Source organism: Sebastes umbrosus, chromosome 12 (genome assembly GCF_015220745.1).
Source record: "Sebastes umbrosus isolate fSebUmb1 chromosome 12, fSebUmb1.pri, whole genome shotgun sequence".
Taxonomy (NCBI): Eukaryota; Metazoa; Chordata; class Actinopteri; order Perciformes; family Sebastidae; genus Sebastes; species Sebastes umbrosus.
In genome coordinates, this window is record NC_051280.1 from 12,094,132 (window position 1) to 12,109,686 (window position 15,555).

Genomic DNA, 15,555 nt, shown 5'->3' on the forward strand with positions numbered 1-15,555 from the left:
ACTTAGGCAGGAAAAGCCAACACAGAGACCTTCGTCTGGTCAGCTAACATTACTGCCAAGCCGCTGAAATATAGAGTGATATGGTGGTTTTAGCTGACGTGTGTCGCCTCACTGTTTTGAGCGATGCTCGTTCAGGTATATTTAGAGTGAGCAAGCGTGAGCCCGACGCTGACTTTCGTTGATTTCACGGCCACAGGTGTCGCTGTTAAGAAGCATTTCTGAAAGTTACAAATAGTCCCTTTAAATTATTCAATATAATCATACTAAACCGTATAGCATTCGTCCAATCAGTGCATGGATGGCCGTGGCGCGGAGAGGATCATCCTATCATTCCGCCTTGAATTAATTGAAAAAAAGAAGAAAAAAAACGTCTCTCGGACGGGAGCCGGCTCTTATCGTTCACTTAAAAGAGCCGGCTCAATGAACCGGCTCGTTCTGACCGACACATCACTAGCAGACAGTCGCGTGTTGAATCAACTGCTGTCATCAACTATGATAATAAGATAATAAAAACACGCTCACAGAGCTGTTAACGCGTCTGTACACCAGAGAAAATCAACCATAAGCTACAAATTGCCCCTAAAAAATAGCATGTCATCGTCAGGTGATGGTGATCATGTGACGTTATCTCATCGCGTTGACTCTGCGTTTGTTCTTTTTAACTTAAATGTACTCTTCATGTCAGTTTATTATTTTATTTTTCACATTTAATTTATGTGTGAGCAAATCTGTTCCACCTGGTATGATGTAGATAAAACTACAGATAAAATAGACTAGATAGAATAATTTGTTACCAATCAGTAAATAATTTAATAGTCACAGCATTTTATTTATAACCAGGGTTAATAAGTCACTGATTTATAAAAAAAATAATTAAATTAAAAATATTCTATATCTTTCCTTCATGCACCTAAATGTATTCTGTAACCTGTGATCCTATGGGTGGGTGGGTTGGTAGGGAGGGGGATAAGGGAAGGAAATTTGGACTTAACTTTGTAAACAGATCTGATGAATGATATCGATTTTGTTTGACTTATACATGTTTTGTATCTGTTATTTTTGTGGGATAAAATCTTTGAAAATCAATAAAACATATTTAGAAAAAAAGAAAATATTCCAGAGCGGTTCACCTTTGAAATGCTCACACAGAAGGAATTGTACTGTACATTTATTTTTGGTTTGTTCTAACATAAATCCTGCGCACTGTACATACTGTATATAAACACACTTCATGTGTACATCCATTGCATATTTATTTCTTTGCATTATTTGTATGTTGTTGGTCATTGTTGCACACCTAGTTATTCACCTACTTGTGTAATAGTTCTGTTTATTTTTTTACCTATCTTTGTTCAGCTTGTCGTTGTTTTCAGCTGTCTGTTTCTATCTCCCTATAAATTGTTCTTTGAACAGTGTGAAAGTATACAGCATTATAAAACCAGAGTCAGATTCCTTTGCCAAAAAAGACAATTCAGATTTACAAAATGTTGGCAGAAATGCTGCTAGATTTACTATTGATTATATTACTGTACTGTATTTACCATAATGTACTGCTATTCCATAACATTCACAAGTCTAAAGATTTAATATTGTAAATTTAATTATATTAGCCAAATACCATTTACATTCGCACATTGCACATATACATTTTTCATTTATCTGCGATTACATTATTGACTCTTCTTACAAAATGGCTACACTAAATAGTTTTCACACTAAATTTGTCTAAAGTCTTCACAAAATACATCCCCTATAAGAATATAATTGGCTTATTTACTGACCTTGGTCATGGCTGTGCCTTTTATACAAATAAAGATTAATACACTTCATATTCTTGATTTTTCACTGACATTTTGAAGAGATTAACAGACATAATTAGGTGATTTAGATCACAGCATACAGTAGCTAAAGCACAAAAGATTCAAATTAATTTCTTTGGACAAATCCACACACTAAGCTGAGTATTTAAAGTTTTTTTTTTTTTATTATATGGAAATTGTACAGCCATTTTTAATCTTGTTGTGACATGTAATTCCCCTACCACTTTAGTAATGTATCAATTAGGAATTTCCTTTCTTCTTTAGTTTTTTAGTTTATCAAACAAATCATCTAAATACATTTGTTATAATATTTCATAGGACGAAAAGCACTGACTCCACACACAGTTTCTTTCCCATTTTATTGTGATCGATAGGAACTTGGTCATTTCATTGAGGCATAATGAGCCTTGAGCCAGATTACAAACTGCTACTCAGTCCTGAAGCATTATATGAATTGGAAAATGTCAATCATACAACAATAACAACTGATTATGCAAATTATAAACATGTAACATATTTCACATATTGTATTTGGCATAATGAATAAATCATCATATGATGGCTACATTACAATTTTTTTTTACATATTGTTAATGTGTGCCTCGTTCTGTATAAAACTAAAGTCTAAGAAATACTGCCCTTCATGAAACAGCAGCAGTGCTCACACTGAGCATCTATTCTCAAAAAAAATATTGATATTTCAATTTGTAGAAAGGTGACATTTACAAAACTTTATTTCTATTTATTATCTGTAGTCCTCTGATGCTGAGTGGGAGCTTATTTCTAATCCCAGTTCTGAATCTGTGAAGTATTTGACAGTATAAAAATAGTTCCACTTTATTAACAACATAATGCTCTGATATAGATTTTTTGTTTTGAGAAGGAAGCCAAAAAATAAAACAATATGAAACTCAATCCCAACCAACAATGTATCTTTTGTGAACTATTATTTACAGATACACCTGTACAACAGCGGCTGACTTCGTATAGCCTGAACAAATCCCTACATTCTCACGTTTCCTTCAGTACAAACACTAAATCAATACGATAGTGGGCCGGGTCTGTGCATGCTCTGTCTTCTGCACCACGCTGTGTTGTAAAGTGCCTTTAAGACAAAGACCAGTCCAAGTCTCAGTGATAATTGACTGAGCTGGCATCATCAGAGTCCTCTAGTCATCTAGAGCTCCTCCTCAAGTCCTTCATCATCCTCAACGTCAGCCTCTTCACCTTCCTCGCAGAGACAGCTCACACTGTCTTAGATGGATGCTATAAAACCGGAACTTCCACTGTGAAGAGAACAACAAATATAAAACACATAAGGTACATTTAACAGTGTTATGATTTGTGTTCAGCAACAGCAATAACACTTATAATGATGAAAAAATGGCACACAGATAGAAATGTTGCACCATAGAATGATGCAGACACACACTGGGCCGAGAGGTGCTCCGAATCATGGAAAGCTTCAACATCTACTTTTCCAGGGCAACTGAGTAAACTCTCCTGATGAGGACCATGCGATATGGTCAAAAGCTCCAGACCTTTAGCTGACATTGTTTTGTCAGTGGGCTCTGTTGTTTATTTAGAGTCAATCCCGTTTACACCATCCTGGTGATCGTATATACCAGCACTTACTAGAACAGTGTTTCTCAACCTTTTTTTTAAGGGACATTTTCTATCATTGAGTAAACTGACGACCCCTGACTAAGTGACATGTTTTATGGATATTTAATATTATATTCAATGCATAACAATACCAGTACAGAACAACGGATAAACTGTTAATTAACCCAGAAAGTGAACGCAATAGAGTAGGAAGTTTGTGTAAAACAATAAATTAGGATGAAGTTTGAGCAGACAATTTCCTGTGAATATTGCATCTGCGATGAGTTTCTCTGTCTGTTTTATGTTTCTTTTTAATAATTTTTAACAATCATACATACTTCACAGTCTTCTTTTTTGACACATTCAGTGTTTACCTTTCCCTGACGCTTGGCCATTGTTCTATTAGCTCTTTGGTTGTATTAACTGTGTACTATTCTAATGCAGGACAAAGCAGAGAGGGAAGACTCTGTGACTATAGCTTGTGTTCAGGTCTTCATCGTGCCCTTATCCTGTTTATATCTTAAATAATACTCCAAACTTTAAAAATATCAATTTCATTTAGTTTTGTTCACAGAAATGAATAAAATGCTGAGATATAGGCCAACTGCTTATTTTTAAAATCATGAAGGCCTCGCAACCCCACGTGAAGCTTTGGTGACCCCTTGTGGGGGTCAGGACCCCCAGGTTGGGAACCACTGCACTAGAGCAGTGTTTCTCAAATGGAGGTTCTAGTACCCCTAGGTGTGTACTTTGGAGTACTGCAGGGGGTACGTGAGATTTAAAAAAAAAAAAAGTTAATTTCAAATTTAAAGAATATCAGTCATGCATAATTCCTAAAATAATTTCACTGTAATATGTTCAATAAAAATGTGACTGTAAGTTTGATAAACCATATTTTATGTTAAATATTCCTATTTTCAATGCAATCATTACTGCCGTAAACTGTCAACTGCATTTTGGGGTTTTTTTCTGCCAAAAATGTTTTGTGCTGGTTAGGGGGTACTTGGCTGAAATTTTTTTTTTTTAAAAGGGGGTACATTATTGAAAAAAGTTTGAGAACCACTGCACCCGTCTACTACACTACTCCTGTTTCAGTAACATTCGCTTAAAGTGCTCAGCTGGTTTCAGGGTATTATATATCAGTGACTTGTTTTTAAAGATTTACATCTTGAGTAGGAATGAGTAGACTTGGGACTGAGTACCACAGAGTACTGAGTAGGAAATTCTAACTAACACACTGTTGGTTGTGGTCTTGACATGGGATTTTTTTGCCAGTATGAAAAAAATTTAATATTGCCAGCTGTATGCTTTAAAACACATATCCACGTACACGCACACACAAATAGGAGATTTTAAAATTCAGAAAGGTGTGATGTAGAGAGGGTACTAACAGTCAGAGGCACGTTCACAGATGAAGCCGATGCGGTCAGAGCAGTAGAAATCGTTCCAGTTGGCATTATGGATGAGGCCGGCACAGTCCTCGCCGTCCTCGTGGCCGTGGGTCCAGTTATCAGGCTGGCCAGGCTTCCACTTCCTGATAGCAATAACATGAACAATATGCATTAAAGGGGTACAACGGTCATTTTTAAAAAACTGACATTATTCTGGAGGCTATATAACATAATGGAAAAAAATACTGCAACTTGCTCATGTATGCGCATATTGTGAGGGCGTGCCGGGAAACCACAAGGTGGCAGCGTCGTCACGGTAAACAGTAACTACCTGTCAACGGTGATTTAAATGGAGTATAGAATTTCAACAACATTTGCAATATAAATAAAACATGCTGACACTTTCTGAATCTAGTTTATGTTTACAATAAACACTAATAAGACAGGGACATTTTGTCATACCTTTCTGACTTCTTTCGCCTTCCAGTAGTTATAGTTCATGCAAGTGCTGTCCATTGGAACGGAGACATGCATGACAGGATTATAGCGCAGGTTGTGACGGTCATCCCGTGACTAGTGACCATGCTTACAAGCTAGCTACTGCCCAAATCCTGTCATTGATCTCCCCGTTCAAGTGGCACTTGCACTTGCATAAACTATAACTACTGGAAGACGAAGGAAGTCAGAAAGGCATGACCCAGTTTCTCTGTCTTATAAGTGTTTATTGTTAACGTAAAATAGATTCAGAAAGTGACAGCATGTTTATTTATATTGCAAAAGTTGTCCCCACTGACAGGTAGTTACTGTTTACCATGATGACGCTGCCACCTTGTGGTTTCCAGACGTGTCCTCGCAATATGCGCGTACATGAGAAAGTTGCAGTCAAAAATCTCTGTTGTTCCCCTTTAAAGTTGAAGCATCATACATATATATATATATATATGTATATATATATATATATATATATATTTATATATATATATATATATATACATATATATATATATATCATCAGGCCTGTTGTTTTGGAACAGAATGAAGCCAGGAGTCAAGTCAGAAAATCTTGAAAACATGTGAATTCTATTTGCTTAATAACATATACACATTTTTTGGTAAAAACAATTTTGCAGGTTTACTCACTTGAATGCAGGTAAGGTTCCATCCACCCATCTCCAGACATTTTCCTCCGCCTTGTCAGTAAGGCCCAGCCAGAAATAGCCTTTTCCTGCAATTGCATTTCTCACAAAAGTCTATGGATAGAAGAGCAAAAGATATTTTAATTCAGAAAAAAAAACTGTTTGTGATTTTAAGATAAAGTTTATTTCATTCTTTAAAGTCGGTGAATGTATTAAAGTAACTATGGGGTGTAATTTTCATTTACCTGTTCCTCATTGTCGTTAATAATGAGCATTAGAGATGACACGTTAGCGCAAAACTGTTTGGACTCGTCAAAGTTGAGCCGCTGAGAACCGGAGGAGAAGTAATAGCAGCTGTCTCCAAACCTCCTGAACTCAGGTGGGCAACCTGCAATCAATCATTTACAGAATATTACAATATACTGTACAAGTGAAATCCCATGTCAGATGTTGTATCAGAATAATGGGCCATATATCTATTTTCTACCCAACTCACCAGGTGCTGGAGCAGTGGTGGCAGGGGGCTGGATCTGCTGGGACACGGAGCCTTGTGGTTCCTCTGCTGGTTTGGAAGGTTGAGGTGCTTTGGGGGATGGAGGTACTTTCGGGGGCGGAGGTGCATTGGGGGGTGGAGGTGGTTTGGGGGTTTCAGGGACCTTAGCGGGCTGAGCAGGCCGAGTGGGCTGAGGAGGTTTTGAAAGTGGAGGTGCATGCGCAGGTATCCCTGGTAGCCCTGGAGGACCGGGAGGGCCGATGGGTCCAACGGGCCCACGTGGACCCTCGATTCCTGCAGGTCCTGCTGCTCCTCTGGGCCCCTGTGGCCCTTGTGGTCCTGGCAACCCCGACATTCCATCCCTACCAGAAATCCCCTGAGCTCCAGGGTCACCTTTTTCACCAGAGCTTCCAGGTCGACCTCCAGACCCTCTGGACCCTTTAGCCCCCGGAAGACCCCGAGCCCCAGCTGAACCCTTTAGACCTGTCAACCCTGGTAGTCCAGCAGCACCTTTCTCTCCTTTAAGTCCCCCCACCCCTGGCATCCCTTTGTCTCCTTTTTCACCCTTTTGTCCTGCTTGGCCCACTGGCCCCTGAGGACCCTTATCACCCCTGGGGCCCTTTGGACCTGGTGGACCTGAAACATAATAAGAGCAGGTGAGTGTGTCAGAATGTACTGAGGTCTTCACATGTTTCACAAAGAAAACATTTATTTATTGTACTTTGGTATTTTTAGGTAACTATTATTTTGCTGATAATATAGTGTACTAAGATAAGATAAGATGAACCTTTATTAATCCCCGGAGGGAAATTCAGGTGTCAAAGCAGCAACATCAGCAAACAGAGTGAAACACAGGCGAGGTAAAGGTATACACAAATTATAAAAACAATAATAGAGATATAAAACATACAGAGTGAATGGGTGAACATAGTGTGGGCAGTCCGTCAATAAATAAATGTAGAATGTGCAATAAGTAAATGTAATCTGTACATATGTGCAGTCAGCAATAAAGTGGTAAATAGTATGTATAGTGTACTAGAGCGGACAGAGGTGTAATCCTGGTCCTAGTCAAAATGAATATATGTGGTTCTTATAGATCTATACAGGGCGGCGGCAATGGTGGCATTGTACGTTTTTGCAAACCACGGGATACATTGAATGTTGACGTTTATGAACCAAAAATATGTTTCATAAATACGTTTCATATCAGCCTCGTATCATGCTTGCAGAAAGGCACAATGCCACGTGGTTAACATTGTGAAACGATGGATGAGCAACAAAACTACTTATAGGTTAAGGTGGAAAAAATTTTGGAGCAGTGCAGGTGTAAAATATTATTATTAAAGGAAATGGAAGGATGAAATACTTGTAAATGTAGAAGAAGTGTGTTATGTGCATGTTGTTTATGACAGAATTAAATCAAACCAATAAAATCATCTTGTGAACCGAAACATTTTTCACCATTTCCAATAAGTACGTCTTCTATTCTTACCCTGCAGGATGGTGAAGTTGGTGATGAGCTGCGTGTGCTTGCTGTCCACCAGCTTCATCTCCTCCATCACAACCGAGAGGTCAGCGACCTCACTGTCCAGCCTGGCCGCCATCTCTTCTTGCTGTGCGCGCAGCTCTTTGCTGTCTGCTGCGGCCTCCGTCACACTACCGTTCAGCCCCGCTATCATGTCTGTGTGTCGCATCACCGTCTCAGCGCAGGACCTCAGGCCGTTCAGGTCGGTGCTGATGGCACCCAGGAGCTGCGTTGCGAAGCTCACGTTTCCAGTCACGCGGTCCATGTCGTTCTCGTGTCTGTCTAACCGTGATTCCATCTCGTCAAACTTAGTTGAGGTGGCGTTGTCGTAGTCTCTCTGGTGGTCCATCAGCTCATGCAGGCTCTGACCTTGGTCCTCACTGAGAGCTGAGGTGTTCTGGATCTGGCTGGCTAGCGTGCTGAGCTGAGCCCCCAAGTCATCCAGAGCTTCTCCGTTGGAACGGGCCAGGGCTGAGTTGTTGGCCGCCAAAACCTGGAGATTCTGGACTTTTTCCTTCAGCCACTCTGTGTCACTCTGGGTTTGTCTGGATGTCTGCTGCAGACCTTGATAGTCATTCTTCAGTTTCTGCACCGCCTGGCCTGCGTCTTCCACCGTCTTCTGCAGCGTGCTGAGCAGATTGCGCTGCTGGGACTGGGTGATGTTTAGTGAACTGATACTAACCTGGGTCTGGCTCTGCACTTTGACCTGGCCCTGTATCTTTGACTGAAGCCATGCAGTGTCTGTCTGGAGGTTGTCAATCATGCCGCCGTAGGAGGCCAAGGTCCGGTTGACCCCGCGCAGCGAGGCCTCATTGCCCTGCATAAAACTCTGCAGGGAGACGTGGCCGTTCTGCATGTCATCTCCTGTGATCTGAAGCTCATCCAGCACGTCCCTGTTTCTAGTGGCCCTGAGGGCAATATCGTTCAGCTGGTTCTGTAACGCCTCCAGATCGGACTTGAAAGTCTTGATGTCACTCGTGGCATTACCTGACTTCTCTCCTGCCTGATCATCTGGAAATGTAACACACAGAAACGAAAATATGGTAAAATGTCAGTCAAAAAGCCTCTTTGTACACAATATTTAAAATTTTGTTCACAGCTACAGTAGATTAAACAATCCATATTTGATATCTAATCTTATGTTAATGAGACTTACCTAGTTTCTTTAAATCTGTCTCCACAGCATTGATCTTGCCTCCATAATTCTGCATGCCCTCTGTGACATTGTCCATCCTCTGGACCACTAACAAAAGAGGAGAGAGAAGATGTAAATAGATACGTACATTACATACACTTACAGGGAAAAAGCGAAGTTAAATACAAAATATAATGATGCTGGTGCACTTTTTTCCCTCACTATTTGGTAAAAGGAACCCTTATACAACCATCACAGATACTAAGGAATGGTATAGAGCTGCAAAGATTAATCAATTAATCAATTAGTTGTTAACTATTAATTAACCGCTGATTAATTGGTTTGAGTCGATTCCAGCTTCTTACAGTTTTTCTCATTCGCTTTGGCTCAATTCTTGAATGACAATTATTTTTTTCAAAACAATAAATTCAAATCTCTGAACAATAAGTTTGTTGTTCATAGCAGATTAGAATTTCTCATTCATTCAAGCAAATTGCGCTAGTTTTTGCACATGTGTGCAAAAAGTAAGTACAATTGTCTTCAATTTGCACAACAACCACTTGCACATGTCTTGCTGATCAAAACTGATGAGTTGATTCTCAGTGAAATTGTCATCCTCTTCACAACTTCTAAACACTCTTTCATCGTTGGAGCCAACCAATGCAAAATTATCCATTCAATTATCAAAATCTGTCAGACATACATGTATTTTCCATAAATATCTATGACAGGGTGTTATGTACTGTGAGGAGGTACAATCAGTTGTTTTTTTACTGAACTACCACAGGTTTTTTTCATTTTTACAGGGTTTATAAATTTATTATTTGTTTTTCTTTATTGTTTTATATTTTGAGGCAAATTGTCTGTTCACTGTATGACTTTACATGAAAGATCAAAGGGGAGTTTTCTTTTTACAGCACATGTAACACATTTCTACACAAATACAGTTACTGTAAAAACACATGGACATATCCTGTTTCTTTGTATACAGTATTGTAGCCTACAGTATTGACTTTTTTAACTATCTAATCTAAAAAGCTCAGTGCGATACATAACAGCCTTCAGCTAGACAAAACTGACATTCCTGTATAGTACAGTAAGCAGTCAGTGTCAACACAAAGTAGAACAAAACAGAGATTTATATGTAAGAAACATTTCCAGGGATGAGTGCCGTGATGAGAAAACATCTAAACATTTTGACCAGTCCGGCTCACACGATGACAAACAGCTTTTCATTTTTGGTGGCATTGGCCAATTTACTGACAAAATAACTAGCTTTTGAAGCATGAATGTGTTTTGGGTGAGTTACTGCCTTTTGCAGACATGCAATAGAGATGTGATGTCCCATAAAACAGTTGTGACTATTGCACTTATAGTTTAGGGAATGTTAAGGCTGCTTAAAAAAATGCAAAAAAAAAGCAATTGAGAAAAACTGAAATGTGAATATTTTCTGGTTTCTTTACTCCTCTATGACAGTAAACTGAATATCTTTGAGTTGTGGACAAAACAAGACATTTGAGGACGTCTTCCTGGGCTTTGGGAAACACTGATCGACATTTTTAACCATTTTCTGACATTTTATAGATCAAACAACTAATCGATTAACTGAGAAAATAATCAACAGATTATTCAATAATGAAAACAATCATTAGTTGCAGCCCTAGAATATTAACTTCTATAGATAGATCGACAGACAGACAAACAGACAGACAGATAGATTACATAATTAGTATGGTACTTTTACTTCAGTAAATAATCTGAATACTTCTTCCACCATTTACAGATAAATCTGAAACATTAACCTGTAAGCAGAGAATTTACTGAGCAATGCTGATTGTGACCAGCAGAGGGTACTGCTGTATTCATTGCTCTCCAGTAAATAACTGGAAACTCAAACAGTAATTCAGAACTCCGGATGCTGAGTGAAGAGTTTCCTAAGTTCTTTTTTTTTTGTAACCGGGCAACTGCGTATCTGTTGATCAATACAAATCTCAATTTTCAGAGCACATTCACAAATTCCACTTCAAGAGTATAAACAATGTCAAACACATGATGAACAGCACACGAGTACACTCTTGACTCTGGTTCCACTTTCTCTCTCCTCCTCACATCTGCAACAAAGAGTCCATCTCCTCTCCTCCACCGTTTGTTTTTCTGTCGGTATGTGGTCTCCCAAAAAACTTCACTGGAGAACATCCTTATCGTTTCGCTGTTATCATTCCAGAAGTGAGAAAAACACGGAACAATAACATGCACTTGGGACAAACAAAAACACAAGGGCCCAGTTTCAAAGAGCTGTTGGGAAACTGCTGAGAGTACGCAGCTTGAGCCGCCTCTCGTTCCCTCTAAAATGATAATTTCTTTCTCTTTTCGAGTAGTAAAAAATACTGTATTTGTTTCCCATAACGTTCATTCAAGATTGTATTGCTACGGCACTGAGACCTGCCATTTATAATAGTGACATATATCTCCCCTACAGTCCTGTATTGGAAAAGCATTACGGGTTATATAAGGTTGCTAATTTGAGGCTTATTGGCTGCCTATTGTGAAGTTATGAGCCGTACTTAGGCAGTTACTTAACGTGAGGCCCAGCAGATTAATGCTGATCAATGCTGCAGGAGCAGACACTCAGTGACACAGCAGGAAACATAAACAACGTTTTTAACTTTGGACAAAATGGGTCATTTGGAGGGACAAGACTAATGCTGTGACTACATTTTTGTACTTCCGTACTTACACTTGCTATTTTGACAGCATAAACGCCTTCACACTGACAAGTATGACAAAACTGAGTCCCGGATGTTGTACTGAAAACAGTCAAAATGTTGAGTGTGGAACGCTGGACACTTTTCATCCTCAACGGTCACCATCTTTGCTATGTAGCAGAAGGGGAGGGGCCACCAACCTATTTCAAACTTGTGGAAATGGCGGGCCCGTGATGGGAGACTGTGGCCAATCACAGGTCATTTCAGAGAGAGAGCGTTCCTATTGAGCGTTCCTATTGGCTGGCAGTGCTTGGTATTTCCTCAACTGTTCTCAACATGGCTGCTGGGTCACAAACTTTGTCATTTTACAGCTAAACAGTACACTACTAGATGTTTCTGAAAACATTTGAGGCGAGAAATAGGCATTATAGTAACAGAATATTGATTCATATTTGATCAGCACTGCCTAGTTTGACCATTTGGTCGGAGTTCGTGAGTGATTGACAGCCCGCTCATAGACCGCAGCTGGACGGCAGACTCCAGCTCGGCTCTGATTGGTTGTTTTCCTCCGGTCTGTGAAATCATGCCGATGCCATTAGGCGCACCGGAGGACACCAGAGGAACACAGAGGCACATGATTTTTTCCAGATTACCTGTCTCATGCACTACTGTCAGGATATAGTGACCGGTTTATAAAAATAACTTTTTTTTAATAATATTTGCTCCAATTCTACCCACAGCAGCTTTAAGGAGTGAAGAATGAAAACAAAAACACAACAACACAGAAACCAGCCTTCACTGGTTTTCTTGCAAAGTATTTTGGACACTTGCAGCCATTTGTGAGTCAACCTGTGGTTCACAAGACAACAAATTGCTACCAAGCCATAAAATCTCCTCTGGGTTGTTAAGCCAGGGTATACGCTGCATGGTCATCTGGTAGACATTAGAGCCAAACCACCAAAATAACATGGACTCCACGCAAACACACAGACCCAAAGTTGGAGACCCAAAACAATCTTGACAGCACTTAACAGGCCACGATTCAGATTGAGATCTTAACTTGTACTTGACCGTATTTTGGATAAAATCAATCCCCAGTGGATGAACGCAGTTTTTGGTCTGTTGGTTGAGCTGCATGCTTCACCAGGTTAGGGCGCCTGTGGAGCAGGTAGGACTTCAGTATTTTTGCTCAAGGATGTTTTGACAGGTTTTTTTATGATTGATTGGGGCCAAAGATGTGCAAGACTGAACAATACACACAAAGTGCATACCATATTTATGGTGCCTGAGATATCTGGAATTCCTTTCTGTTTCTATGTAACATCATTGGCCAGAATGGGTTACAGTCGGGACAATGTTGCACAACAACTGTGTTTCCAATCTCGAGTTCTGGCCAATCTCCGAAAGATATCAATTCAGTGGAAAGTAAACAATGTGTTCTGTCAAAGGAGTCTCTACAAGCGGTAAATCTCAACACTGACATGGTTGGATTTAGTTTCCCATTCCTTTGCAGCGATACAATCCTTTGACTTCCATCAATCCTCAGAGAGAAAGACAAAGACAGAGAGAGATGGCACATGGGGGGCAGGGGCCGGGAAAGTAAAGGGAAAATCTGCTAAAACTAGTATATAATTCCATTGTGATATTTCATTTATACTGTATATTCATTTGGAAATGATCTACAAATATCTATCTCTCTATACTGAAAATAAGAACAGCAAGACTTGGATTGATCACTTCCAGATGGCCCTTTTAAAGTCGGTCTATTGATGCTAAATTACTTTTTTTTAATTAAAAGAGACGAGCTAACATGTCTAATAGTCTACAGCCGTGCTTTGCGCTAAATGCTAACGTCAACATACTAAAAATGCTCACAATGACAATCTTAACTAGTTGATGTTTAACAGGTAATGTTTACTATGATCACAATCTTAGTTTAGCATGTTAGCATGCCAATATTAGCTATACTTTCTACTGCAGATTTTTTTGTCTGAAATCATCGGAAAATTAAAGATTTTGACTTGATTATGGTGCTATAGATGAAAAGTCAGTAAGATACATCCTCTGGGGACTTTGAATGTATGTACAAAATTTCAGGGCATCTGCCCAATATTTGGCTAAAAAGAACAGAAGATTGGCATAAAATAAGACATATAATACCTCATTGATGCCTTGGACATCCTCAATTTAAGACTTTGTCTTTTTAAGAACCTTTGAATACTGTAAGTTTTAAAGATCTTGTGAAGGTCAATCTAGAGACTGTGGGTATAAAACCCACTGATATTATTGTCTAATTTGAGTAATTATGAGTTGAATGTCAGACTGAATATACTCGGATTTGTGTGACCACAGCTTTAAAATCAGTATTGAGAAACTTGAAAAACGACAATATAGTACAAGATAGGATGTACCAAGTCCATGCCAAAATTCTGAAAATGTGAGTGTACTTGTTTTTCTACAGTATCGCAGGTACCGTAGGTACCGTCAGGACTTGAGACTAATGGTGTCCCGTCATCCCGGGAATGACGTTTTCACAGCAATATAAAATAGATAATAGGGAGGGAATTATGACCTGTTTAACTTCCTAATAAAAAAACAGTATGCAAACGGTAATAAAGGAGTGTATGTTGAAATATATGGGATTTATTACATTTTATTTTATTAGTTTTGTTTTTTCCCATGGTACTGAATTGGTATCAAGAATCGTGGAATTTCACTGGAATTGGTATCAACTAATTAATTCTGGTATCGTGACATCTCTAGTACAAGTAGCAATGTATGTCTTCAGTTTTGACTTACCTTTGTACCCGAGGATGGCCACTGCTATGGTGAGCAGGGCACAGAGCACATAGAGCAGTGCAATAGCCGCCCTCAGTGCCCAGTCATTTTTACACTTGGTGCACTCCGTTCCCTCCTGAATTCCTGCAACACACAACAGAATTTGTGTCACAAACCAGTGTACAGTGTGGAATAAGTCTGCTTCATCCTAGTAACAGAGGACAATGTTGAGAAGCAGTAGTAACACAAATATTGTGCAACTGGTGCAGGAAGTTAATAAAAATAGACCTGAGGTTTTCATTCAAAAATGAATTCACTTGGGATAGTTTTTTCATTTCATAACTAAGTTTAGTACTGCGTGTCTAAACTGGGACAGGCTGTGCCTTTCCTCAGCCAAGTATCAATTGAAAACATTTGCCCCTCGTGAATAACACGACTCAGTAAGAAACTTTAAAAACACTGCACATGTGTTCGCCATACGACATAGAAACCGAAACACAACAGCACCATTCCACTGTATGTGTCATTCCTCGTTGCCATCCAACCTAAAACCACGGTACAGTGAAATCTTTGGTCATTCCTGTCACAGATGTTCACTGGTATTAACCCTATGTCTTGGAAACCACCAACACCATGTGATACAATGCTAAACATTATGCTATAGGCAGGATGTTTACTTGACTTCATCAGAACACCCTATAGCCTCTGGCAGGAGAGAGAGGGCAGCTGGTGTTTATTCACAACAGACAATAAAGATCTTTCTGTAGATGGAACAAAACTTTAAATCATAATATAGAGGATGGGAGAATTTCTGGGAACCTGTAACACTTTATGAGACAGGAAGGCTACAATCTGGGAACCCATCGGCAATCGGTCTGGTGACGGTTAAGCGGACATCCGGGCCAAGACTTCCTATTCTGTGCGCTGCTCATTCTTTACAGTCCGATTAGCGACTTGAGATGAAAAA

The 15,555-nt window shown here is 39.4% G+C and overlaps 1 protein-coding gene across 1 annotated transcript in view; it reads right to left on the bottom strand.

Moving 5' to 3' along the window:
- Positions 1-15,555, bottom strand: part of LOC119499050 (collectin-12-like) — a 60,088-nt gene that overhangs the window by 15,429 nt on the left and 29,104 nt on the right. The window contains 7 exon segments of the mRNA XM_037788233.1: positions 4,817-4,959; positions 5,957-6,066; positions 6,198-6,340; positions 6,449-7,081; positions 7,938-8,981; positions 9,127-9,213; positions 14,610-14,732. Coding sequence (XP_037644161.1) covers positions 4,817-4,959; positions 5,957-6,066; positions 6,198-6,340; positions 6,449-7,081; positions 7,938-8,981; positions 9,127-9,213; positions 14,610-14,732 — 2,283 coding nt within the window.